Consider the following 26,622-nt stretch of genomic DNA (forward strand, 5'->3'; position numbering starts at 1 on the left):
GCATGGATACAAGTCAATACTGAGGGACTGCAGGTGGCTCTTGGATAGGTAGCAGTGCCTCAAAGTTTAGTTCTCTGCCTCCATCTGCTGGTAGGGATGCAAAACCCACTTGTCTGGACTGATCTGTGGTATTCCAGAAAGGAAAATGAATATTTACATTCTTAATAATCCTATATGCTACAAATGTATATACCATCCTGGTTCCTTCCCAGAAGAGCTCACACACTCTCTGTGTGTCTGAATACAAGGAAGTTGAGCAGCTTGCTTGGCATCTCTGACAGGGAGCAGGGTTTAAACCTGGATCTGCAAGTGAAGCATTTAAGCCGTGGCAGGACAGAACCCAAGGAGCCTTTTACTTGTTCATCTTGTTTTCCAGAGTTCTCCAAAGAAGATATGAGCAAGAGCCTGTTGCACATGATCAGCAACGACATTGGGCAGCTGGCCTGTCTCTACGCCAGACAGCATGACCTGCAGCAGGTTTATTTTGGGGGCTTCTTCATCCGAGGGCACCCTGTCACCATGCACACCATCACCTACAGTATTAACTTTTTCTCCAAGGTGACCGCAGAAAGTTCTTAAGTTTTATAAGCCTCAAGAACGCCTTTGTGTCTCTCTTGCAAATCGGTGTCAGCAGTGTAGCATTTTGGAATGGCTTCCCAGTCTGTCAAGTAGAAAAGGACAGTGCTAAAATGCAATTAGTGGTGCCATGCTCTCTAAATCTAAGGGGCAATTAAGCACTGGGGTAAGGGGCTTGAGACCTGGTGGGCTCTTAGTTATTGGAGGTTGTTAAGAACAGGGATGATCCTGAATGGAGGCAGGTGGACTTGGTGACCTCTAACTTTGTCCTTTATTGCCCGGGTGATGCTGCCCTCATAAAGAGGCAGTCACTCTCTCCTCTGGAGATTTCAGAGTCAAATTAAACTTTTTTAAAAACAGTTTTCCTTTCATTAGGGACGCGGCAATTGAGAGGCAGGGACTCCCTGTTTCGTACTCGAGACCCTGCCATGAAGGGCAATAAGCTTACTAGCGCTGCCTTACTGTGAAAAGAGAGCCAGGGATGAGGTATTCACCCTGGAGAACTTCCTAGCTACAGTTTCTACATCTGGCCAGCAATTAAGTGTGAATGCTGTGCTGACAAGGTGGCTGGGCTCAGCGCTGCCTTCAGAGACATGAAGGGCTGTCTGTGCTGTCTGGCTTTCGGTTTAGCTGAGCAGCGGTGCTTGACTAAGCAGGACCATCTCCTTGGCAGCTAATTCCCAGGGAGAGAAAGTAGAAGATTTGGGGGAGGGGATCCTCGTTCCTGCCAGTCTGTTCTGTATTGTTCTGATGAAACCATCTGAAGTAGAAGCCCCCGCATTGCAGATCTTAGGGGGTGATTTTTTTTTTTTTTAAACCGTCCGCAGACCTGCAAACCAGTTATGGAAGGGAAATGCCCCATGGGATTCTTGTTTAGGCAAGCGAACTCCATGGGCGCAACAGGAGGAAAGCACGGGTGGGGATTTCAGAACAAAATCCCTGCCATGTCCCTTCCCTCGCCCGCCCCCTTTCTCCCACGGCTAAAAGCGTGCCCACCCGTACCTGCCGAGGCTGGGCAGCGCGCACCTATGGGGATGTACCCGGGTGACTCCTTTTATTACTGCTGAAACCCCCTGTAAAAATTGCCCTCCCCAAGGTTGGAATTTATTTATTTATTTATTTTAGTTGAAAATGGAATTTTGTAGCTTATTTTTCCTTCTTTTTTTTTTTTTAAATGTGTATTTGGTTTGCTGTTCTAGGAGATGCCCAGCTCTTTTCCAGCCTGGATACTGCTTTATAATGCTCTTTTTTTTTTTTTTTCCATCGCTTTAACACCGCTTAGGGGGGGGGGGTGCGGGTGGACAGGGGGTGGATTCTTGCATGGGAGAGGACTGCCACTGGCTGTCTCTTTCTCATTTCAGGGAGAAGTCCATGCTCTCTTTCTCCGGCACGAAGGTTACCTTGGAGCCATAGGAGCCTTCTTAAAAGGAGCCGAGGAGGACAGTAAGTTGCTGATGTACGGTTCTGCCGCTCTGCAGGAGGAGGAGGGGGTAAATACTTGGGATCAGAGTGAGAGATCTGCTCACAGCAGGCTGGGACGGGACTGGGCATAGATCTCTCCCCAAACGTACAGATCAAAGGTTTCCCCAGAATGCCTCTTTGAAGGGCGCGCAGACAGATGCACAAAACGGCGTGCAAGCCCACAACCATTTTCAAAGCCCGTTTGCCTGCATAAAACTGGGTTTTACAGCTTTGAAAAGTTCCTCCTTAATGTCCGGCAGGCTCTAGGGTAATGCCACTTTCACACAGAGGAAAAACACACAAGCAAGAACTTTTGTGCCAGAAATGGCAAACTTTGAATGAATCCCGTGGCGGTTTTCACTTGCATGATCCATTTTTATGTGGCATTTATCCCTTTTCACGTACGGCCGCCCCCTTGAGCCTAAAACGTGCTGTGCAGCTGAAACGAGGCTGCCACAACCTGGGTGAAAAATAACGACTTTTTTATTCTGCGAGCATTTGTGAAGATTTTTAAGAGGTTTTCGGAGCGGGGCGAGACGGTGGATTGCATTTCATTGTGCTGTTTTTCTTCTCTCGTAGATCCCAACCAGTACAGCTGGGGAGAGAATTACGCAGGGAGCTCCGGCCTCATGAGCACCTCCCCCGACATCTTCCCGATGCAGCGCACCCGGAGTGGCACGGTGAGTCAGACCCGGGGCAAGCCTGCCGTAACTTCCTAATTCCAAAAAGCCTCGGCGCAGTGTCTCTCCTTCCTTTCCGGTGAAAAGGTCAGCCCTGCCGTGTCACGGGTGACGCTGTCCCGCCCGGGGCATCGTCCCCCTGGCTGCGCTTTTTACGGTGCGGGAGTAACGCGAAGGTGGTGGACTTTTTTTTTTTTTTGGTTTGGATGTTTGCGGCCGACCCAGGAAATAGAGGCGGCTCCTCCCACCCCGGCGAGGCTGCCGCTTCATCGTGTGATGAGAGCGAGACAGGCCATAAGTGCTTTAACACACAACCTGTGTATTAATCCTCTGGCTTTTGGGCACATCTTCATGCTTATCTGCCTTGCTTGCCATTGCCTTTCCCTTCTTGGTTTCTGTTCAGTCTCTTAGGTAAAATAGATGAAGCTTTTTGGAAGTGCTTTGACTTGCTGCTCCCCTACCCTTTCTGTATTTGAGTACACTGGGGTGTTGCTGCACTTTGCATTGTAAACGGTATTTTAGTACCGCCCTGACAGCCATCTTTATCTAATCTCCTTATCGTTGGTATTTATCCTATGTTATCATGTGTCTCTCTGACTTATCCATCTAAAGAATAAATGCGCACGGTGTGAGCAGGAGCCCTTCCGTGTGCATGAGCTGAGAACATGGGCCGTGCAGGCCGGTCTCGGCCCTGTCCCTGTGATGGTGCTGTTCACGGCGGCCACGCCCATCCGTCGGCTGCCGGTGGGGGTGACGCTCGCCTGCGCTCTCCTCGCCCCAGCGATAGTGAGCGGAGAGCTCGCCCCCCCCATCAGTCGGCGTGAGCCTGTGGCTGCTGCTGTGTCGGGGAGATGCCTAAGAGAGATTATTAATCTCCTTGTTAAATTGGTTGTACCGCTTGTAGTGTAAAAAAAAAAAGCCAGGCGGGTAACAAATAAATAAAATCACAAAGTTAAAAATGAAATCCTTCCCACCCGTGAAACCCAAGGCCTCCCCTGCCTGCACCGCAGACCCGGATTCCAATCTCATTGGGGGGGGGGGGGTTCGGCACTTTGTGTTCAGCTGTTACTGATTTACCACTCTAATGCCTCTCGCGCTTCTTATTGTTTGTTTCCTTTCTTGCATATTTTCTGCTTTTCTTTCTCTTCAGTTTTCAGTAAGTAGCTGCCTGCATTTTGCTCTGTTTTATTCGTGCACTTTGTGGGGCACAGGAGGGGGGTGCGCCACTTGAGCGCGCCCCCCAGCCACATTGAATATTCATGAGACCCCCCCCAGCACCTCCTGCTTAATTTGCAGTGGTGCATCCCCGGGATAGGTGATGAATGCATGGCGAGCATGCGCCCTCCCTGACTTGGCAGCGGCTTTGCCCTGGAATTTGGCAGTTGCACAGGGGCCCGCACGTGGCAGCTGCCGCCGCCACAAGTATGCAGACGGGCCCTGGGGTGCCCCTGCCGACTTCTGCCTTTCATGGAGATGAGGCCAGCACAGGCCGAGCTCTTCCATCGCAGGCAATGGGGGGGAAAAACCCCTGTACTAACTCTGCCGCACTCTTACCAGTTTGGGCTCCAGCGGTGCTTCAGCCTGACCTTTTTGCTTGTAAGAGGGAAAGGGACCCAGTGACCAGAATACGGCAGACTTTTCACCCATTCCCCCATCCCCGTTTATTTAAAGCCGAGGTCCCCCCAAATCTGGTTCTTGAGAGCCAGAAACTGGCGTGGTTTCAGGATTTCATGTTTGAACATGTAGGAGAGGGATTTGCGAGACGTGCATACGTATTGGGGGAATCCTGTTTGTAGCTCTCAGGGACCAGTTTTGGGCTAACCTCATGGCCCAGTGGCAGTGCTGTGTTGGAAACCCGGATCTGATTCCCAGACTTGAGTTTTTGTTTATCAGGCCAGCCGGGGCTAGGGATGTTTTTGGAGGCAGCATCCAGAGCCCCTGGTGGTAGGGGACTTGTAGCCATCACTGATGCTTGTTGGATTTTGGACAGGAGCAGTGGTTGGAGACCCCCCCCCCCCCCCCCCTACAAGCATCATCCCAGAAATTGCCAAGTCCCCAGCCTCACATGGAAGTGACCATGATGGTCCTCCACAGCAGCAGTCGTACCAAAGTGAGCGGTGCCTCGCTTCCGCTCTTATTCAGCAATAACACCTCCCTTTTATCACCGCCCCAAGAATTTCCCTGTCCCTCCGTGCACTGTAATGGGGTTTGATGCTTACAAAACCACCTTCTCCCCCCTCAAGTGTCCTGCCCTATACCGGGCTGGTTACCTTTGAGGTTCTCCTTCGTGCGTTAATACCCCAGGTTCTGGTCAGAGGTCCCCACTAATTGCCTGCAACTTAAGAGCGTGGACCCTCCACCCATCGTGGCTGCCGCTGGCTCTAAACCGCTTGCTGAACTCTCATCTTTTTGGCTGGGGTGAGAGGGCAGGACTCCTTCCTTCTCCTTTTGGGCATGAGGCCGTATTATCTGGGTGCCCTCTCCCTTCACGCCAGCTCCTTCCAGGAGCCTAAACCTGGCCAGCAGGGGTTGTGCTACGGCTGGGACTCCCTCCCTCTCAGGAGTTTTTTTTTAAGTGCTGCCCCTCTCTGCTCCATCTCTGTTTGGTTTTGAACTTTTTTTTTATGCTGGTCCCACTCCTGTTCGGATTAAGCCAGAACTGTTTTGTCTACGTGCAGGACTGCATCTCTCCTGCTCCTCGGGGGTTTCTGAGCTGCTGAGGCTCTGGTAGTTGAGAGTGGAACAATCACAGAAGGGCCTCCTGATAAGAGACGGAAGCGCACGCAGACGCCTGTGGTTGCGACAGGCCTCTGATTGCTTGAGCGGGCTAGGTTGCCAAGCGATCCGGTTTCTGGCGGGAGACTTTGGATGAGTTGGGTTTTGGTTTGGTTTGGTTTGAAGCTTGAATCCCAGTGCATTGTGGTATTTGTTGTCCACGCTGTTTCCATTTTTGGCAGTCGGCACAGCGGGTACCCGAGTGCGTCGGTTGGGGCCGGCCTGCATTCCCTCCCTCTGGCGGCTGTGATTTATGAGAATTGGGATCACTGGCTGCGAGCATGTTGTGGCAGTCTTATCTTATGTGACCGTGCGCTTTCCTGAAGAAACTCGCCCTGCGCGCGCTGTGCGCTCCGCTCAGCTCCTCTGAGGTCACAGTTGCTGCGATGTCACAGTGACATGATCCAGCTTTCCCTGCCTCTCATTAGTCGGGCAGCAGAGAGCAGCTCGCAGGGGGGGTTAACCCCTTCTTCTCCCCCCAGCATGCCGGATTACCATCTCTCTCTGTCCCGTCTTTCAGTTTGACATGTTAGAAATGGACCGCCTGGACCGTCAGCTTGTGAACCTCCCCCTGCTCTTTGACCCGTCCTCCTACATCCCAGACACCGTTGACCTGACAGAGGATGCCCTGGCCAGGGAGTACTGGCTGACCTGCTTTGAGGAGGCATTGGATGGGGTAAGTGCCTAAGGAATGTAATGATCGCCCCGTGTCTCTGGGACTCTGCTAGATTAGCGTGTCCGTGGCCTTTGAGTCAGATACTGCTTTCAGATTGTCTGTGACAGCTCCGTAACTCCCTGATCAGACTTTCTCAGCTCAGTGGTGAATGAGTGGGGGGGGAAAAAAAATGTTCTCCTGTTTTTTGTTTTTAATTTCAAATGTAAACTGAGCTAGAAATCTTAAGGGCAAATAATTCACAAGCAACCTGAAAAGTCAGCATTTTTTGTGATCGCCAGAAAGCTGGTACGATGTGGTATCCTCTGACGCAGCCACCTGCATGGCCCCTCTGTTTCATGTGTCCTAGCCCCACCGTGTGGCTGAGTATCCTTCACTTAAAAGCTGAGCTGCTTTTATCAACTCATTTTGGTTTTTGGGGCTGTGGGGGGGGGTATTAAAATGGTTTATTACTTAGTAAAAGGTGTTCCCCTGGTGTTGAGAATCATTTTGCGTGAGCCTGAGAGCCGGTGCTGGGGGCGGGGGGGGGGGGAGTCCTGAGCCACACAGCACGGATGTGATCCAGCGTCACCCAGCAGGCACAAGCCTCGGCGATGAGGCCTTTCGCCTCCAGCCCCGCCGGTACGGATCCAGCTCAGGCCGGTGGCGGCAGAAAGCCGTCACCATCTTGAGAGCTGGCAAATGGCCCTCTGTGAAACCGGTTGCTGGCCTTGGTCCCGTTTCTCGGGCACCCACAGCACTGAAACCATCCTCGGAGTTTGGCAGGGATTGGCAGCACTTTGGCAGTCTCTGCAGAGAAGGCATGACGTAACCTCTGACCCTTAGGCCCAGCAGAGCAGCCCGGTCAGTTTGACATCTTCACCCCCCAACCCTCACTTCACCTGGGTGGGGTGGGCGTGCGGGGCGGAGCGAGTTGGCGCTTGTAGCGGCTGTGCTTCTTCCCTCTGCCAGGTGGTGAAGCGGGCCACCGCCAGTCAGCCGGACCTGGTGGACGCGGAGGATCGGGCAGAGAAGTTTCGGCAGAAGTACTGGAACAAGCTGCAGACGCTGAGACACCAGCCTTTGTGAGTTCTGTGCCGGGTGAGAGTGAGCCTGTGTGTAGGAGCCTCTTGCCCTCCAAACCAAATGTTCAGGAGGAGCTGGCAGAGCGAGATGCACTGCCCATTACCTGAGGGGGAGATTTCAGTCTGGATTTAATTGTGCATACGTCAGAGTCTGCAGCTCCCTGCGCATTGGGCAAAGGAAGATCCCTCTCACCCGCCTTCCAGTTCAGTAAGAGGATCTGCTGTTTGTGCCCGCTGAAAGGCTGTGCTGTTTTACATTCCCAGTGGAACAGCCAGATGGGATCTGAAAGTGGTGGTGTCAGCTGCTGTTAGTTTAAAAAAAAAAATGCGTGTGGGGGAGGGACCCTAAAGCAAAGACATTTTAAGCTTGTTATAGCAATAAATCATAAGAACATAAGAAATTGCCATGCTGGGTCAGACCAAGGGTCCATCAAGCCCAGCCTCCTGTTTCCAACAGAGGCCAAACCAGGCCATAAGAACCTGGCAAGTACCCAAAAACTAAGTCTATTCCATGTTACCGTCGCTAATGGCAGTGGCTATTTTCTAAGTGAACTTAATAGCAGGTAATGGACTTCTCCTCCAAGAACTTATCCAATCCTTTTTTAAACACAGCTACACTAACTGCACTAACCACATCCTCTGGCAACAAATTCCACAGTTTAATTGTGCGTTGAGTGAAAAAGAACTTTCTCCGATTAGTTTTAAATGTGCCCCATGCTAACTTCATGGAATGCCCCCTAGTCCTTCTATTATTCGAAAGTGTAAATAACCGAGTCACATCTACTTGTTCAAGACCTCTCATGATCTTAAAGACCTCTATCATATCCCCCCTCAGTTATGTATGTGTTTGAGAGACAGAGTATGTGTGTGTGTGTGTGAGACGCCTATTAACTCACCATTTTTTGAAAACTGCATTACTTATCTGGCTAACTTCTAGCCTTATACAGTTTAAAAGAGATGAAATCTATCCAGACTGGGTCTTAACTGCTGTCCAGAAGGGTTTATTGCTTAAGTTACAGTAAAATAAATAATGAAGCAAGCACCATGTGCCAGGCTGTCTGTCTTGTCTGTCTGTTCGGCAATCAGGCCTCAGTGCCAGCGGATACTTTTCCCAGCCTGCCCGCACTGTGGCAAAGTGCACAGCTAACTTCCCTGCGGACTTCGCACCGGTTCTGAAAGGGACGCGGTGCCCCCACAGACATTTTGCGCCTGCTTTTTTCTTCACCGGGTGGTTTTTCCCTAACAAGCAAGGCTCGTTGCTTTGAAAATTGGAAACTGCGTGCATTGTTGCCTCCCCCGACCGAAAACCAGCTACGAGTGCCCGGGTAAAAGTACGCGCGTTGTTGATCCCGGCACGCGGCCTGTGGCCCTGCTCCTGCCTAGGTGGCACGCCGGCTCGCTGGCAGGGAGCGTCCGCCCCTAAATTGTCTGTTCCCTGTACGTACCCGGATCAGTCCAGGACAGCTGGGTTTTGCCTCCCCACCAGCAGATGGAGACAGAAGAAGACTTTGCGGACTCTGTCCTATACCCCTGAGGTGCCACCTAGTGTCTGCCAGTATTCTTCTGTCTCCACAGATGGTGGAGGTGCAAAGCCTAGTGTCTCTCAGTGGTGCTAATTTAGGGGTAGTTTGGTCTCCGTTTTTATTGGCCCAGCAGTAAACTGTCCAAGGACAATGTCTAATGGGCTTTCATCCCTTTTTGCTGAAAAAAAAAAATGAAGTGAACATGAAAAAATCTGAAATTCTGTTAGAGCATTTTTTTCTTTTTTCGGAAGCACCTAAACCTTTTTTTTTCTCTCTTCTTCTTCTCCTCCTCCTCAGTGCCTATGGATCTTTAACAGTTCGAAGTTTATTAGATACAAGGGAACATTGTTTAAACGAATTCAATTTCCCGGATCCGTACTGCAAGGTAAGATCAGTTCACCCTCCAGGTCGGACGGGCTGATAAGCTCAAAGCTCTGCTTGGCTGTAGGTTTTTGCGTCTCTGCCAGTTGCCTTCACCTCCGGGCCCCTGACCCCCCCATCCCCTCCCCATCCTAGGGCTGCAGGTAAGGTCACGCTGCACAGCGCTGTCATGGGAGCAGCCAGCCCGCTGCACAGGTCGGTTCAGAAAAGAAACATTTTATTTCTTGGAGGTGACCCTAAGCTTAGGAACGGCAAAATTTCCATGCAAAAGGGTGAAAAAATTGGTAGAAATGAAACTGAAAACCCACAGAGGCTTTGTTCTGTTTGCACATCTTGGCTTCCCCGTTTTAATAATAATAATTATTATTATTATCGTATAAAGGTTTGCCTGGGAATGAGAGACTGTGATGTCTCGCAGAGCACATTGGACCATGCCCTAATCCTACCAAAATCCCGGCTAGATTTTTATTATTATTATTTAATAATGTTGTCTCCTGCCAGCGTCTACAGCAAAATGCCCTTTTTGATTTGTTCTCAAGCTTTCTCATTCCATAATCCATTTTTTTTTTCCTTGCAACTTCATTAGACTCTGGAGCAAATTTTAACAAAGCATTTTCTTCAGGGCCCAAATGCCAACCCCCCCTCCCCCCCACCGCCATTCAAGATCCTCAGACGATGAGAAAAACTTTGGTTCTGATAAATCCGCTCCATGGTTGAGTCCCCGAGGTCGCCGAGTCCCTCCCCTTCACTCCCATTAACCGTTCAGAAAGGCAACGGGAGGCCCTGAACCCCAAGTGGGCAATGATTGCGATGGCCGACGCTGGGTGACCGCCTTCCTATCTGTAATACCCCTGTCTCCCTATTTTTCTTTGCAGGTAAAACAGAAAGAAAATGATATAGCACTAAAATGTTTCCAAAAAGTGACAAAGGCTTTGGCTGCATTAGACTGGGAGGCTCGGCAGTTTGCTCTGGTGAAGGGACTTCTGGCGGGTAATGTCTTTGACTGGGGAGCAAAAGCAGTCTCAGAGTAGGTGTAATAAAATCAATCTCTTTCTTTAGCTGTCAGTACCCCCCACCCCTCCCAAGCTGCATGACCCCAACGCTAGAGGTTTCCGTTTCTCAGTGTGAAAGGGACGGCCAGGCTTACTGTTTGGCTAAGAGTGTTAGAGTAAATGAAACCTTGTACGGGCTGAGCACAGGAGGCTGTGATCTTGTGCCAGTGCTGTCCTGGGGGGTCGTGGTGCTGCTGCACTCTGCCATGCCGTCTCAGCCGGGGATGATGGGGCGGCCACCAGGACAGTGGGAGGAGGTCGGGCCCGTGCTTGCAGCTTCCTGAAGGAGCTCTGGTGCGTGGTCGCTGCACTGACTGAACTGAAGTAGAACTGGGAGGGGAATACACAACGTGACGCGCAGATCTGTCCTCCCATGCAAGATCTGGCTTGGATTTTTGGGCCCGGCTTCCGGGCTGGGGATGAGGCAGAGATCGCAGCCCTCAGGAGCGGTAGCTTCAGCTTTTGCTGTGCTGGGCTCCATTCTGCTCCAGAGGAAACTGCTGTGCGCCTCTCGTCCCGAGGATTTTCACTGACGCGTGCGTGTGTGTGTGTGCGCGCGTGTGGGGGTGTGTGTGTGTGTGTGCGCGCGCGCGTGTGTGTGTGTGTGTGTGTGCGTGCGCATGCTGTGTCATGGTGAGGGTTGTAGGGGCAACTCTGGGCAGTGTTGAACGAAGGCTGGTGGTTGTGTTTCAGCCTAGAGGAGGTTCAGACTGAGCTGGAAATCCAAACAAGCAGGAGGAACAATAATATAAAATCAGTCTTTCATTTTTGTTTTGCTAACATGGTGCTTGTAACCGATCCAAATGAGTAGTGCAACTTTGCGAACTGGACTGCAGGGACCTCTGCCCTCATTTTTCAGGTTAAAAGGACATTCTAGTTCAATAGGCCATGGTACGAGACTCAAAGGAGGTAGATTCAAGGGTAAGATTAGAAAAAATATTCCCACAGAATTCAAGCAAGCCTGGGACATGCAGAGAGGGTCCCTGGGGTCTCTGACATGCATCAGGAATGAAACTGGGTAGAGGCCTAGGGTCTCCGTTTTTAGTAATGCTTTGTATCTCTAGACCAGCTTTCCAGTTTTAGCTCAAGGTGGCTTACAGCATTTTTTTTCAGGTACAAAATGTCCTTTTCCCAAACAGCTTAGTCTGTGTAGGCACCCGAGGCAACAGGAGCTGAAGGGATTTGCCCCTGATCAGCAGGAAAATGCATGGAGGAAGCACAAGGCTCTGCTTCATACAGGAAGTCACACTTTTCTGGTACAGATGTCCTGCTCCTTTGACTGTAAGCATCTCCGGGGAGGGTCTTCCTTCTTAAAGCAGCCGGGCCACCAGACTTTGTTACATATTTCAGGCGCATCTCCTTAAGATTCCCCCCGTCTCTTACTGTGGCTGCCTTCTTATTAGTCCTGGTTATCCTGAGATAACCATCAAAAGTAGGATGGCAGCAAGAACAAATCAGCTGAGGAGAGTTGCAGAGCAATAACCAATGTTATGGCTATGATAAATATTGTAAAGCGTGATAAAGGGAAGTGAAAGCTGTTTATTAGTAATTAAAGGTACAGGCAGCAGGGTAAGTCAGGAGCACACAAGCCTGATCTTTTGCTCTGCTCGTTCCCTCCTTTCGCCTTCCTTCCAGCTCACTCAGAATCGGGATTCTGGTGCCAGGAGCCTTCCTTCACCCACTACCTGGGGAGTCTTTATCCCTTCCGCTCTTCCTAGTTTGGGCTTTGCTAAGGCTGGGAGCTGTGCGCCAGGGCTCCTTCCGGCTCCCTGTGTCATGGGGCTTTAAGTTTCGGCCACCCTGACCGCGAGCCCCTGCTCCCCACATGGGCTGTGAACACTGCGTCCACAGCTGACCCAGGGGCAGGGAAGGCCCAAATTCGGGAATCTAATGGGGGTCGCTGAGCCCCTGGACCCAACCCCACCCGAGTCCCGATGACATCTGGACAAGGGGCTCTCGGTGGCCCCCGCATCATCTCTGAATCGTGAAGAAGCTTCAGGGTCAGCACAGCTTCTAGAAGTTTACACTTTTATTGTTGAGGAAAGATGATGTGAGAGCAGCAGAGGGGGGGAGAGCACATGGAGCATTTTAAACATAAAGCCATGATTATAAAAAAAAAAAGTGACAGAAGGAGCCAGGTGTGAGGAGATCTGAAGATTTGCTAATGTCTCTCTTGACGTTGCAGGACACCTCTTCCCATTGCATGCCTGCTTCTCTTCTCTCATTGTATGGCAGGTGGCAGGTCTCAATAGTTTTTCTAATCTTCTCAATCTGCTCCTTGTTATATTTTTTGACTACTGCTAATGCGACGTGCACAGCATCTTTTCCCATTGTTGGGCAGTAAATCATCTGTGAAATATGCTCCTCCATGGTTCCACTCCTAACATATGGCCTTTCTCGTGAAGTGCAGGATTTTTGAGGAGGCGGATGAAGTGTGCATGTGTAATCCTGGCGTGCACAGTTGGGGGGAGAGTAATGTGACTTGGAAGGGGTGGGTGATGTGGAAGTGCGGGGGCGGGGCCCTGGCCGTGTTGCTCATAGCATAATCCATTGGTGGCGCATCATTTCGACATGTTGGGTATTAGGGTTGCCAGCTGGCTTCAGGGTGTCTGGGTGGTACCCACCCCCCTGCACTGCATGCGTGGAGTTGTAGGCCCTGCTGTTCTTAAGCGAATTTGGAACTGTACATCCCTGCACGCAGTCAGGCAAAAGCAGGATCGGATCAACCTGTGCTGAAAGCATGGAGCCAGTTAGGAACGCTGGGCCCGATAGTCCAAGCGCGTTCAGCGCTGTTTAGCCGGATAAGTGGCACTCATGCGACTAAGTCACAGCCACTGAATATACACCTACACGAGTCCTTTAGATGGCTAAAAGTTACAAGTACTGAGCGGGTCGGGGGAGGAGCAAGTTAGCCGGCTAACTACCGATATTTGGACTTAGCTGTATAAGTTTACATCTAAGCTTAAACGCCCCATAGAGCAGGTCTAAACGTAACCGGGGAGGCTTATCCAGCGAAGTGTGCACATATAGGCGTATATTCAGCCGCTGAATATACATCTTAACTTAGCCGGCTTGGTTCTGATCGGCTGAAGCTACTTACGCGGCCAGCTTTGAATATCAACCCCACTATATCAAGAGCACGTTTACATTGAGAGCCGCGTATGCGCGGCAGCGAGTCGCACAGTGCCTCCGGGTTTTTAAGAGGGCAAAGCTTTTGTCTGCGCAACTCTTGGAGTCACCCAGACAAAAGCCGAGATTTGAAAACTTCTCCCCCGCCAGCTGCATAAGTTTTTTTGTGCAGGTAACACATTTTCTGGAGAGAGAGAGGCAATGCAGGAGGCCATCAGGTGCCGGGGCTGAAGTGTAGCTGGTGAGCGCACGTGGATAAGTCTGTCCTGCGTGTCCCATTCTCCTGGACTTATCCGGGGAAGCCCTGCTGAATAGTGTAACTTTACTCGTCCGCTGGCTGAACATGGGGGGGTTTTTCTGCATTTGGAGTTTAGCCTGGTTCAGCTTCCTTCTTTTACCTTCGCTTGCAGCCTCCCCCTCGCTGCCATTATGGGCAGGCACCCAATTTTATTTAATTTCTTTACCTTCTGGATTTGCGTGACTGCTCTTACCTGGTGGTTAACTCTTTTTTTTTTTTTTTTTATAAAGTCACCCGAATTGGGCCAAAATAGAGCAGCGTATCCTGTGGACAGTTTTTTTTAAGCAGGACATGGACGCTTGTGGTGATTTCTAACTGTGCTGATTGAGTCTGCTGGTGGCTCTTGATCTCCTTATTCCTTTCTTATTAATAATATATTCCTCCCCCTCCCCTGCACCCCAGAGGTGACAGAACACGGATATCTGAAACATATTAAGGGGGTCATTGTATGCACTGCCCGCGTGTTTTCCCTTGTGGCAGGTGCTTTCCAGGTACAAGTAGGGATGTAACCCTGCCCCTGTGAACTGCACGTGTTGGGGGGGGGGGGGGGGGGGAAGACAGTTCCAAGCCTGCTTTTTAAATACACATCTGTTTACCCAGCTGGAAAGTTCTGAAAATTGACCTCTAAATTTGAAAATCCGCCTTTCTTCATTTTGGGTGGAAGGTGCTCGCTGACGCCAGGTTAATGGAGCTTCATTAACACCTTTGAGGCTGTGGCATTCAGTATAGGAAGGCTTTTGATTGCCCGGCATCCTTCGTTCACTTCCCTACAGTCTGCAACTCCTCCAGGCCCGGCTCCATGTCAGAACCCCAGATCTGGAGACCAATTTCTCAGCAGAATTTAAACAGATCCCTTCCTCTCTCTCTCTCCCTCTCTTTCTACACTGCAGAGTTCTTGAAACAAATCCAGCGTTTGGCTTTGAAGAGGCAAAAAAGAAGTTGCAAGGTATGAAATGGGAGGTATTTAAGGTGCCCACGAGGTGCTGTGAATGAGGGGAGCTGGAAGGGGGGGGTCGCTGGGCCAGTTTGCTGCTCGTGGATGGGTTGCTCCCTCGTAGTCTGCAGCTCTTCCACACGTGGTGGAACCTGCCAGCTTCCCAAATCTGGAAGAAATGATTTGTCAGTTTTCTAACGCAGTGCACCCCAAATCTGATCCTTGTGTGCCCAACAGGTCTGATATTTTTGGGGTATTACACCCAATGTTTCCTGGGTATTTGTTCTGCACACCAGGCCTCTCTGTGGTAGGTGATCCCTTGTGGGCCAGATTTGGGGAAGGACTGATCAGATAAATAGAAGTTTACCGTACTGACTTCGCTTCTGCGGACCAGGATGCAGATCTTAATGTGGGGGTCAGCCTAGGCCCTACCTGTCTTCTCAGTTGCACAGTCCTAGTGGTGGTGGCCTCTCGCTGCAGGAGCGGGGGAGATGTTTTGGGAACTGGGACCAGTGGCCGAGCTGTCTGCGATGCCACTACCGGCGTGACAGCCCTGATTGTAAGCACAGGGTCCACGTCGCTGCGTGAACAGATCATGTGGCACCGTGTGCCTGGATCATGAAATGTAGTTGGCGCTTCCTGCACACCAACTGTAGGGCAAAAATAAGGTGGACAAGGCGGAAAACTGGGGGAGGAGAGGGGGTTGGAGTTTTTCAGCCCTCCCCTGTATAAAGAGTCGGCAGTTGGTGGTGTACATTTAATGACCTGTCTGTATTTTTGTATCGGATATCCTAGACCATGTTCTGACCAGCCGCAGTCTCTTTGTGTCCCTCACAGAACGACCCTGGCTGGTGGATTCCTATTACGAGTGGATCGAACGCTTGAAGGTAGGCCGGGAATCACTTAAGGCTCCCTTTTCATGGCGGTTGTGGCCGTTTGTAGCTTTATTTATGAGCGTCTGTAGCCCTTAGCTACTCCTTTTTGCAGGTGTAAAAAAAAAAGAAAACAAAACACCTCACGTGGTCCATATAAAACCGTCTGGCCTGCTTTTTGCCTTGCAGGGGCCACCTCACAACTGTGCCTTAATTTTCGTAGACAACAGTGGGATAGACATCATCTTGGGAGTGTTCCCTTTCGTCCGCGAGCTCCTCACCCGAGGTACCGAGGTACTGCTTCAGCTTTTACATCCTGTATTATAGGGAGAGGCTGCTGGGGAAAACCCCCCTAAAGCAGCTCGCCCCGCCACCAGAAACACGGTCAGCCAATCCTGGTCGTTCTCTAATACTGGAAAAAGACACTGAAAGATGAAAAACTGTCCCAGATTTTGGGCACCGTGCAGGTGCTCCATGTATCTTTTCCCTTTTAGAAATAGGAGTTACCTGGGAGTGAGTCCGACTCCTGGTTTTGTGCTGACTAAATGCTTAAAATACTTGCAGCTTCCTTTTTCCCTAAGGAAGAAAATAACAAGTCATTTACCACTTTTTCACCTCTTTCTGCCTTTTTTTTGGGGGTGGGGAATGAAAAGCACCACATTGTAAAAATTCAGACTCCAAACTGATTGTGGCATCTCCTGGAGTTTATTTAAGCTCTTCCCCAGACGACTGTGCTAAAATAAGGCCTGAGAAGAGACTGTAGTTCCTGTGCATATTCTAGGATAAAGGTGACCTGCCACGTTCCACCCCAGGTGCAGCCATTGTTTGGTGACCGGGAGGCTGAGAAGCCCTGGTGAATGTAGAAGATAAGGTGCACTCTGTCGTGGTGCAGAGGAGTATTTAGGTAAACCGATGCATGCCTTTCACTGTCAGGAGGACACTGCTGTGAGCAGCCAGTGGCTGGTTCTGTAGCCTCTGACTGACTGCGGTTTCAGGTCCTTGTGGACAGGTAACCGAACTGCAATACAAAACAATATTGCGATCGGCACAGGAGACCCAGGATCAAATCGACACCGAAGGCGTTGTACCTTTCACTTTCGCGGTACCGATCCTTTTTGGAAAAGAGCTGAGACCCCCAGAGAGGCAGCATGAGAGAGGCTGCACTATTTTGTGAATAGAAATCATGCTGATGCCCCCCTTCTCGCCCAAGCGTTTAAATGAGCATGTAAAATGAAGTGGCAGCGCTGGCTGAGACTTACTAGGTGCTTTTGCTCTGCAGGTTATATTGGCCTGTAACTCGGGGCCTGCACTGAATGATGTGACCTACAACGAGTCCTTGATCGTCACAGAACGGATAGCTGCAATGGATCCAGTCATAAGGCAAGTGGTGCCATGCGCTGCATGTTTCCTGAACATACCTGGATCAGTCCAGACCAGTATTTCCAATGGGTTTATGCATCCCTACCAGCAGATGGAGGCAGAGAACAAAGACTTGAGGCACTGCCACATAACCAAGCGTGCAACCTGCAGTCCCTCAGTATTTCTCTGTCTCCAGCAGATGATAGAGCTACTTACCTGCAGTCCTGACTGAGAGTGGAGACGTGGAAGATTTCATGTGGACCTTTGCTCCCTGAGGTGCTAGGTTCCATTTTCTGGGCTATCCCTCGGGTTGAGCTGGGCGACCAAGGGGTTTAGATACCCCCCTGATTGCTGTGGCCCGCTGTTCAGGGGACCTTGATAGGCAGGGGACTGGCTCCCTCTGGGTAACTTGAAGACCTCTCCTGTGTATCACTGGCTCCATACAGGGAAGTACCCTTTGTTTTTCTCTTGGTTTTTCTGTGAGCTGATTTGAGAGTGTCAGTCCGGTTTTGAATGGACTACGGGACACGCCCAGCACCTTTTGCGTAACTAAAAAGATTCAGAAGCTGATAAGCCGGGAATGGGATTCCCCAGAAGCAGGCTTAAAGGTCGTCGATGGCAAAACTTTATCCCTTGTTGGAGGAGCATTTGGACCGCCTTAAGACTCCATAGGTGGATATAGAGGTTTCTGCGGTCGCTAAAAAGACTACAATTTTGGTGGCAGGGTCCACCATGCTCAAGGACGTCCAGGACTGCAAATTGGAGATGCAACTGAAGCGCGTGTTTGAAGTGTCAGCGTTGAGTTCGAAGCAGCGGTGTGTGCTAGCATGAATCAGTGCACTTGCTTGTGCTGGATCCAGAAACCTTAGGAGCAGGCCTCATCGGGGTTGCTGTCCCCGGCTCAGGCGACCCGGTTAGAGGCCAGGGTGGCTTATGTGGCAGATGCCTTGTTGTGCGTACGTTAGCCAGAAATATGGTCTTGGCTGTGGCTGCGTGCCATCTTCTGTGGCTGCTCAATTGGTCAGTGGACATGGTCCAAGACCCAGTTATGCAATCTTCCTTTCAAGGGGAAACTGCTCTTTGGGGAGGACCTAGACCAGCTGATGAAGACCCTAGGGGGGAGTTCAAGGGAAGAAGACTGCCGAAGGATAAGAAAACCAATAAGAAGGTTTTCCCGTCCGGGCCCATTTTTGGGATTCAAGGAGGTTTCGATCCGGCAGAGGGTCTATCTCTTCGGGGTCCAAGCAGTCGTCCGGTCAATAGCAGTCCTTTCAGGGCACTGACAGGTCCTCCAGAGGCGGCTCCAGTCAAGGGGCCAGAAGCAGTAAGTCCTCCCAATGAAGCCAATCTGGGCCACTCCTCGCTGGAAGCGGTAAAGGGCAGGTTGTCCCAGTTTTACAAGGAGTGGGCCAAGATTTGTGGTACCAAAGAAGGAGGGCACCTTCCGTCTCATCTTGGACATTGTTAGGTCGACACAAATACGTAGAAAAAAGTTTTTGAATCTATGTTCTAGAGCCCGTGCATTAGGAGCACAAATATTAATAACATTTCCGTGTAAATGTATATTAACAATTGATAATCTACGGTATGTATTTATGGAGCCAGAGCAATTAGAAACCTTTTTGATTTCTAAAGAAGTTTTGACCTAATATTTGTGGAAACTCAGGAATTATTATTATTAATCCCACCACTTCCCTTTTTTCTTTAAGTAACTAGGTGGTGAATATATGCTCTGTTGTTTTGAATATGATCTCTCTGATTGCATAGTAAAAACATAAGTATAACATAAAATTAAAGTTTAAGTTTGATTAGGTAATTTCTTACAAATGAGAAATGTATGTTATGCCTACGATAAGGTATGTAATCCTTATATGTAATGTTATTGTTGTGAAAAATAATAAAGATATAAATAAAAAAAAAAAAAGAAGGTAAACTTAAGTTTGCGAGTGCCATGTTTCTGGATGGAGACTTTACGGACAGTAATTGTGGCGGTCTGCAAAGGTGAATTCCTGGCTTCGTTGAACCTAACCGAAGCTTATCTGCATATCCCCATTCGAAAAGATCATCAGATGTTCCTGTGCTTCAAGGTGTTGGGCCAGCATTTCCAGTTTTGTGCTCTTCCTTTTGGGTTGGCCACAGCACCCCAGTCCTTCATGAAAGTGATGGTGGAGGTGACAGCTGCCTTGCACCGGGAAGACATTCTGGTGCATCCGTATCTGGACAACTGGGTGATCCGGGCAAAGATGGAGGAGGAGTGCGGTCATTTCATTCAGCGCATGATGACCACTCATTTCTCTGGGGTGGGTCATCAATGTGGCAGAGAGTCACCTAGTTCCGACCCAGTCGCTGGAGTATCTGGGAGCCCGCTTCGACACCCAGGTGGGCTGAGTGTACCTGACATGGACAGAGTCTTGAAACTTCAGTCACACGTGACTTGGCTCTTATGTTTTCCACTTCCCAGAGTATGGGATTACTTACAGGTTCTGGGGTCCTTGGCTTCAATGGTGGATCTGGTTCCGTGGGCCTTTGCTCACATGTGGCCACTACAGAAGGCACTGTTATGCAGATGGAATCTGGGTCGGAGCAGTTTTATCTTCTGCTGCCTCTTCTTGCGGAATCTAGTTCCAGTCTGTCATGGTGGTTGTCGAGGAGCAACCTGGAAAAGGGCATGGATCTGGAAACCCCAGATTGGGTGGTGGTGACCACAGATGCCAGTCTCAGGGACTGGGGGGCTGCCTATCCCCCTTTCGAATGGGGATGTGCAGATAAGCTCTGCCCAAGGACATTAGTCGGTGGCAGAGGCTTCCTGGTCCATCAATTGTCTGGAGACTAGAGCGGTGTGCAGAGCCCTGGTAGAGTTTCTGCATCTGGTTCGGGGTTGCATGGTTCGAATGTTTTCGGACAATGCAACAACTTTGGCGTACATCAACCACTAAGGAGGAACCAAGAGTCATGCTGTGGCTCAGGAAGCTCGAATGTTGTTTCTGTAGGCGGAGCGACATCTCGAGGGTCTGGCGACCTCCCATGTAGCAGGTGTAGACAACATACAGGCTGATTTCTTCAGCAGACAGCAACTCGATCCCGGGGAGTGAGAACTGTCCACAGAAGCTTGGAATCACATTTGTGCCATATGGGGGGTTCCCCAGCTGGATCTCATGGCAACTTGGGCAAATGCCAAAATGACAAGGTTTTTCAATCACAGGAAGGAAGCTGGCTTCGTCAGGCTGGATGCTTTAGTGTGTCCATGGCCAAGGGGATCCTTCTGTATGCGTTTCCTCCATGGGCTCTCATAGGATGAGTATTGCGATGTATAGAGGCGCAATCAGGGAACAGTGGTGCTCGTGGTGTCAGAATGGCTCGTGGCGTCAGAATGGTTTGTGGATTTGGTGTATCTGGCGGTGGTTGGTCCTCTTTGGCTCATCGGTCAGGGCTGTTGCGACTGGGGCCCATCTTTTTGGATCAGGAGGATCACTTTTGTCTTGTGGCTTGGCTTTTGAGAAGCAGCATTTGCGAATTAAAGCGTATTAAAAGCCAGTCATTACCACCCTTCTCCAGGCTAGAAAACCTCCTACTTCCACATCCTGGAATTTTATATATATTTCCACATCCTGGAATTTTATATATATGTATATTCCACATCCTGGAATTTTATATATATGTATATTTTAAAAGCATTTAAATAAATAAATAAATAAATCCTGAAGTAGGCTATGGAAAGTTTTTGATACCTGGTGCTTACAGCAAGGCCTGGATCCTCTGTCGGCAACAGATCCGCATAGTTTGGCTTTTCTTCAATTGGGCTTGTCCAAGGGGCTGGCCTACAATTCACTCCACATACAGATTTTGGCCTTGGATTGGCTCAGGTGCAAGGGGCAGGATAAGTCTTTTGGCTAACCCACCCAGATATCATCCAATTCCTAAAGGGCATAAATCATGTTCAACCTCCGATTTCGGATGGTGAATGGAACGGATGGTAAATGGAACTCTCTCTGAAGAGAGAGCGGTTTTAAGCGGTGTACCGCAGGGATCGGTGTTGGGACCGGTCCTTTTCAATATCTTTGTGAGCGACATTGCGGAAGGGATAGAAGGTAAGGTATGTCTTTTTGCGGATGACACTAAGATCTGCAACAGAGTGGACTCGCCGGAAGGAGTGGAGAGAATGAGACGGGATTTAAGGAAGATGGAAGAGTGGTCAAAGACATGGCAGCTGACATTCAATGCCAAGAAGTGCAAAGTCATGCATATGGGGAATGGAAATCCGAATGAACTGTATTCGATGGGGGGAGAAAGGCTGATGTGCACGGAGCAGGAGAGAGACCTTGGGGTGATGGTGTCTAATGATCTGAAGTCGGCGAAACAATGTGACAAGGCGATAGCTAAAGCCAGAAGAATGCTGGGCTGCATAGAGAGAGGAATATCGAGTAAGAAAAGGGAAGTGATTATCCCCTTGTACAGGTCCTTGGTGAGACCTCACCTGGAGTATTGTGTTCAGTTCTGGAGACCGTATCTCCGAAGAGACAGAGACAAGATGGAGGCGGTCCAGAGAAGGGTGACCAAAAAGGTGGAAGGTCTTCATCAAATGACTTATGAGGAGAGATTGAAGAATCTAAATATGTACACCCTGGAGGAAAGGAGGAGCAGAGGTGATATGATACAGACTTTCAGATACTTGAAAGGTTTTAATGATCCAAAGACAACGACAAACCTTTTCCATAGGAAAAAAATCAGCAGAACCAGGGGTCACAATTTGAAGCTCCAGGGAGGAAGATTCAGAACCAATGTCAGGAAGTATTTCTTCACGGAGAGGGTGGTGGATGCCTGGAATGCCCTTCCGGAGGAAGTGGTGAAGACCAGAACTGTGAAGGACTTCAAAGGGGCGTGGGATAAACACTGTGGATCCATAAAATCAAGAGGCCGTCAATAAAGAGTGGGTGGCTAGCCAGAATGACGGCTACTGCCTGGAGACAATACCCTTATTCAATAAACATACACATGGTTACTGTGACTCCAACATCGCTCTAAGCTACAACAGCAAGAGGAAATGTGGAAAAAAGGATTTGCACTCACAAAGTGGGGAGTAGCTGGCTTGTTACGGCGGTTACTACCCCAAACCAAATAAGCCTGATACTTCACTTTCAATGCATATCCAGCATAGCTCTCTGCTTCAACGGCAGGGGAGAAGAAAAACTGATACTTCACGCATATCCAGCATAGCTCTCTGCTTCAACGGCAGGGGAGAAGAAAAACTGATACTTCACGCATATCCAGCATAGCTCTCTGCTTCAACGGCAGGGGAGAAGAAAAACTGATACTTCACGCATATCCAGCATAGCTCTCTGCTTCAACAGCAGGGGAGAAGAAAAAAGGATTCGCACTCACAAAGCGGGGAGTAGCTGGCTTGTTACGGCGGTTACTACCCCAAACCAAATAAGCCTGATACTTCACTTTCAATGCATATCCTGCTTCAACGGCAGGGGAGAAGAAAAACTGATACTTCACGCATATCCAGCATAGCTCTCTGCTTCAACGGCAGGGGAGAAGAAAAACTGATACTACAAGCATATCCAGCATAGCTCCCTGCTTCAACAGCAGGGGAGAAGAAAAACAACCAATAAGGGCTGAACAACACAGTCTGGGTAAAACAAATAAGCATGGGTGTAGCTTGCTTATTGCGGCGGTTACTTCCCCTACTACCCATAACTAATCAAGCTTGATATTTCACTTGGTTGCAGCTCCATCACTGCTCTCTACATTAATGGTGGGGGTGGAAGGGAAATAGAACCAAAGAGCTAAGAGAAACAGATAAGTATGAGAAAAAAATGTGAAGCTTGCTGGGCAGACTGGATGGGCCGTTTGGTCTTCTTCTGCCGTCATTTCTATGTTTCTATTTTGAAGACGTGCCTGGATTGGAATCAAAATTTAGTCTTGCGGGTTCTCTGTGAGGCGGTGTTTGAGTCTTTGGGACAGGTTTCTTTGAAGGATCTGATGTTTAAGGCAGTTTTCCTGGTAGCTATTTGCTCCACTAGGCGGATTTCGGAGCTACAGGCTTTATCTTGTCGAGATCCTTTTCTTGCGTAATTCCAACAACAGAGTGTCCTTGCACATAGTGCCCTCTTGTTTGCCAAAGGTGGCTTCTGCCTTCCGTGTGAATCAGTCAGTGGAATTGCTGGGGTTTCTGGACTGGCCTAGGGATTCAGCGGAAGGTAGAGATCTCCATTGTTTGGATGTGTGTTGCACTCTGTTACGATATCTGAAGGTCACTAATTCCTTCCGTTGCTCGGACCACCTGTTTGCCTTGTATGGTGGATCCAGGAAAGGAGAGAAAACTTCAAAAGTTACTTTGGCTCGTTGATTGAAGGAAGCTATTTGCTTGGCCTATATTTGTAAGGGCCAGCCCATTCCGACAGGTTTGAAAGCTCATTCGACTAGAGCTCAGGTGGCCTCTTGGGCTGAGTGTCAATCAGTGTCTCCCCAGGAGAACGGTAGGGCTGCGGTGTGGTCCTCACTTCATACTTTCACCATGCACTACCGATTGGATGTTCGCATGCAGGAGGATACTACTTTTGGTGAAAGTGTGTTAAGAGCGCGGCTTTGGTACATCCCACTGGTCTGGACTGATCTGGGAATGTTCAGGAAAGGAAAATTTGGTTCTTTCCTGCTAATTTTCATTCCTGTAATGCCACAGATCAGTCTAGAGACCCACCCCGGTATTGCTACCGAAAGTCTGGTTTCCTGGTACCTTTCTTGATTTTTCAAAGAGTTTTTTAGTAGCAGTTAATCTGTCTAGTTTGTGTTGAGTTAAGGAGTTGCTTATGGAAGTAGGTTAGCCTCCAGCTCTGGGGTATCTAATCCTAAGGGGTTTTGTGATTCGCCCTAGTATGAGGAATGTTAATTAATCTTGGCTTGGGTACAGGTCAGTACTGAGGGACTGCAGGTGGCACCCTTGGTTATGTAGCAGTTCCTCAAAGTTTTGTCCTCTGCCTCCATCTGCTGGTAGGGATGCATAAACCCATTCGAAATACTGGTCTGTTCTGATCTGTGGTATTACAGGAATGAAAATAAGCAGGTAAGAACCGATTTTCCTTTCTTGAGACGTTTCATGGGAAATGGAAGTTTGATGCTAAGGGAAAAATGACAGATGAAGTCTTTGAGGCCATCCAGAGTCTCTCTCTGGGTCCCTCAGGGGTCAGAACATCAGTCTGTTCAATAGACCCCTCATAAGAAAGGGGATTAAAAAGGAATCCAATCCTTCCTGCCATGCTGTGCTTCTGTAGCTATCAGCCTAGGCATGCTCGCTAATACAAGGGCTCAGTAGATTATAAAGAGAAGGCACGTCTGGTTACTACACCGGTCTTAAGTGCTAGCCATGTAAAAAGAGATGAGACCTCTATTTTGTGGTGGTCTCACTGGAAATAGTTTGTAGTGAAGTCTTTGGCTGTCTGTGAATGAATGAATGAATGTCCTGTCTCTCACTAGCTCTGCACTACAGGAGGACAAACTCACCTTGGTACAAACTGGTTGCAGTTCCCCCTGCTTAGATCTAAGGTAAGTGCACAAAGCATACTATACCCTGGGCAAGGGAGGAAGCTGGGAAATGGACTAGGGCCTGCAGGGAGCAATCGGGCAGAGTGATGGGCCGAAAAGTCCCTGATCTAATGGCCGTCCCTAGGATACTAATGCTCTATGAGCTCAGAGACCGAATTCATGCAATTTTGGCACGCCTAAGTTGGCGGAGAATGAGAAACCTAGGATAACTAGACCTTCTTATTTTTAAAGAGATTTCATAAATTGCTGTTTTACCACCATGGATCGTGATAATAGATGGGGAAAAACCATGCAATGTGTGGAGTTTCTAGTGCTTTTCAAGGTTACCGTATTGTAGGTGACGGGACCTTCAGCAGACTTTGGCTGTTGGCATTCGTGTAACCTTAACATCAGAACCGGCTCTTAAACACTTTCCACAAATCTTTGAAAAGCGCTCAAATAGTATTGTAACCTATTAAATGTCACCTTGAAGCCATGCTGGTGTCACATGGACTGTACATCCTCTTGCTCCTCTGCATCTATTTATTTATTTTATTTTTCTATTTTATTTATTTTTTTATTTTATTTATTTTTTAATCAATACTCTGGAAACGTTTTGTGGAAGGTCAGCGTGCCCAGGGTCTTTCTGGTGTTTTTGCGGCCATGAGCGGTGCCCGATACTGTAGCTAGGCGGAAGCTCCTTTCACACCCTTTGGTTTTTTTTTTAACTTCTCCACTCTTTCTACATTTTTGTTTTGCCTCTTTTTAGGTTTTTTTTTTTCTCTTTGGGGAATAGGAGATGAGGGCTCAGCTTGCCCCATATCCGTTGCTCTCTCTCTCTGCCCCTCCCAAAGGTTTCCTATATTCCTTTCACCTCCCTCTGCTCCTTGTTCTCCCACCTTCTCCACCCTATCCAGTATCCTCTCCTTCCCTCTCTTCCTGTCCAGTCTCTCCTCACCCGCTTTCGTCTCCTCCTTTTTCTTTTTCACACCTTTCTCATTAGCCTCCGATAGACCCCCGCCTCCCCCCTCTGCCGCCGTGTGTCGTCATCTTCGTGTGAACCTCGCCGTGGCGCGAGAAGGCATGGAAAATGTTGGAAGCAGAGGCTGGTGGGGGAAGAGAGAAATCTTAGATGGTTGGCAGAAGGGAGGGAAAGAGTCATACTGGCAGCAGCCATTGGTGGGTGGGAAGATTCGGCCTGGGGAAAGGGAGGTTGCTGGGGGGGGTGAAAATTGGACTTGTATAGGCTGGGCGGGGGGGGGGGGGGGTGGGCATTGTCCCTCAGTGCTGTGGCAAGAGGCAAAATCTGTCGCCGTCGCCCTGGTGGTGGGGAATTGTGCCAAGCTAGGGAGGGGGAGGAGAAGCTTTCTAGCTCTGCTTCCCTCCTGTTAAGGATCTTCAAGAGCTACAGAGCCATAGGTAGGGAGCTGAAATTCATAGATCCCTCCTCTGATCCTAAGTGGTCTCTCTCTCTCTCTCTCTCTCTCTCTCTCTCTGTCCACCTCCTTGCAGCCGCCTGGACAAAAGCCTCGCCACGTTGGTGAGGGAGCGGAACACGGACCTGGTGATCATAGAGGGGATGGGTCGCGCCATCCACACCAACTACTACGCGGTCCTGCAGTGTGAAAGCCTGAAGCTCGCGGTCATCAAGAACTCGTGGCTGGCAGACAGGCTGGGCGGCAAGCTCTTCAGTGTGGTTTTTAAATACGAAACGCCGCCCAAGTGATAGCCCCGGGCCACCACAATGGACTTATTGCACTAGTTTTACTTTTGTCCACGTGTAAAAAAAAAAAATGTATTTTTATTACAACAGGGAAAAAGAGTTAAAAATAAACTCCTGTATTTATATTGTGCTTTTGTGATAAAAAGCCATACAAGTCCCTATCTATATATATATATATATATATAAATATGTATATCATTCATATTGTTTATTTTGGTAAGTGTTTATTTTAATGCTGCAGTATTTTTTTTTTTTTTTTTTGCTTGGCATGACAATCATTTTAAAATATGGGAATGCTAATTAAATCATTTTTTAAGTCGTTCTGCCTTCTGTGGCTGTCCTGACTCTGCAAGTTACCATCATCTCGAGCTTTTGAAGGGGCTGCTTGACAGGAAGGTGCCACGTCTCCTGAGCAGGAGACGTGGACACTCGGGTTCAGTTTGAATAAGTGGCAGGCCGTGCCGTGGAGCTCACGTAAAGGGATGCTTAGCCGGGACTCTTAAAAAGGATTCTGCGAGGCTGATGGAGAGAGAGAGCCTCTGGCCAGGCTTGAGAGAGAAGCCCATAATTTCATTAGCACGGGAGGTACCCAAGGTTG

General features: G+C 49.2%; 1 protein-coding gene across 2 annotated transcripts in view; it reads left to right on the forward strand.

Annotated features, from left to right (window-relative positions):
* Positions 1-26,149, forward strand: part of PANK4 (pantothenate kinase 4) — a 42,402-nt gene extending 16,253 nt beyond the window's left edge. Inside the window, exons 7-19 of one of the 2 annotated variants that reach the window (XR_003852837.1) lie at positions 377-558; positions 1,938-2,019; positions 2,617-2,717; positions 6,013-6,168; positions 7,117-7,229; positions 9,050-9,137; positions 10,009-10,160; positions 14,503-14,558; positions 15,005-15,006; positions 15,364-15,433; positions 15,608-15,712; positions 16,698-16,798; positions 24,254-24,322. Coding sequence is in view for 1 of the 2 variants with exons in the window: in XM_029578382.1 (XP_029434242.1) it covers positions 377-558; positions 1,938-2,019; positions 2,617-2,717; positions 6,013-6,168; positions 7,117-7,229; positions 9,050-9,137; positions 10,009-10,160; positions 14,503-14,558; positions 15,384-15,433; positions 15,608-15,712; positions 16,698-16,798; positions 24,254-24,322; positions 25,814-26,027 (1,469 nt within the window). In the remaining variant the exon portion in view is untranslated. Of the gene's footprint in view, positions 1-376; positions 559-1,937; positions 2,020-2,616; positions 2,718-6,012; positions 6,169-7,116; positions 7,230-9,049; positions 9,138-10,008; positions 10,161-14,502; positions 14,559-15,004; positions 15,007-15,363; positions 15,434-15,607; positions 15,713-16,697; positions 16,799-24,253; positions 24,323-25,813 lie in introns of those variants that run through there. The other variant, XM_029578382.1, reaches the window with a different exon arrangement.
* Positions 26,150-26,622: the final 473 nt, after the last annotated feature.

Source organism: Rhinatrema bivittatum, chromosome 15, assembly GCF_901001135.1.
Source record: "Rhinatrema bivittatum chromosome 15, aRhiBiv1.1, whole genome shotgun sequence".
NCBI lineage: Eukaryota > Metazoa > Chordata > Amphibia > Gymnophiona > Rhinatrematidae > Rhinatrema > Rhinatrema bivittatum.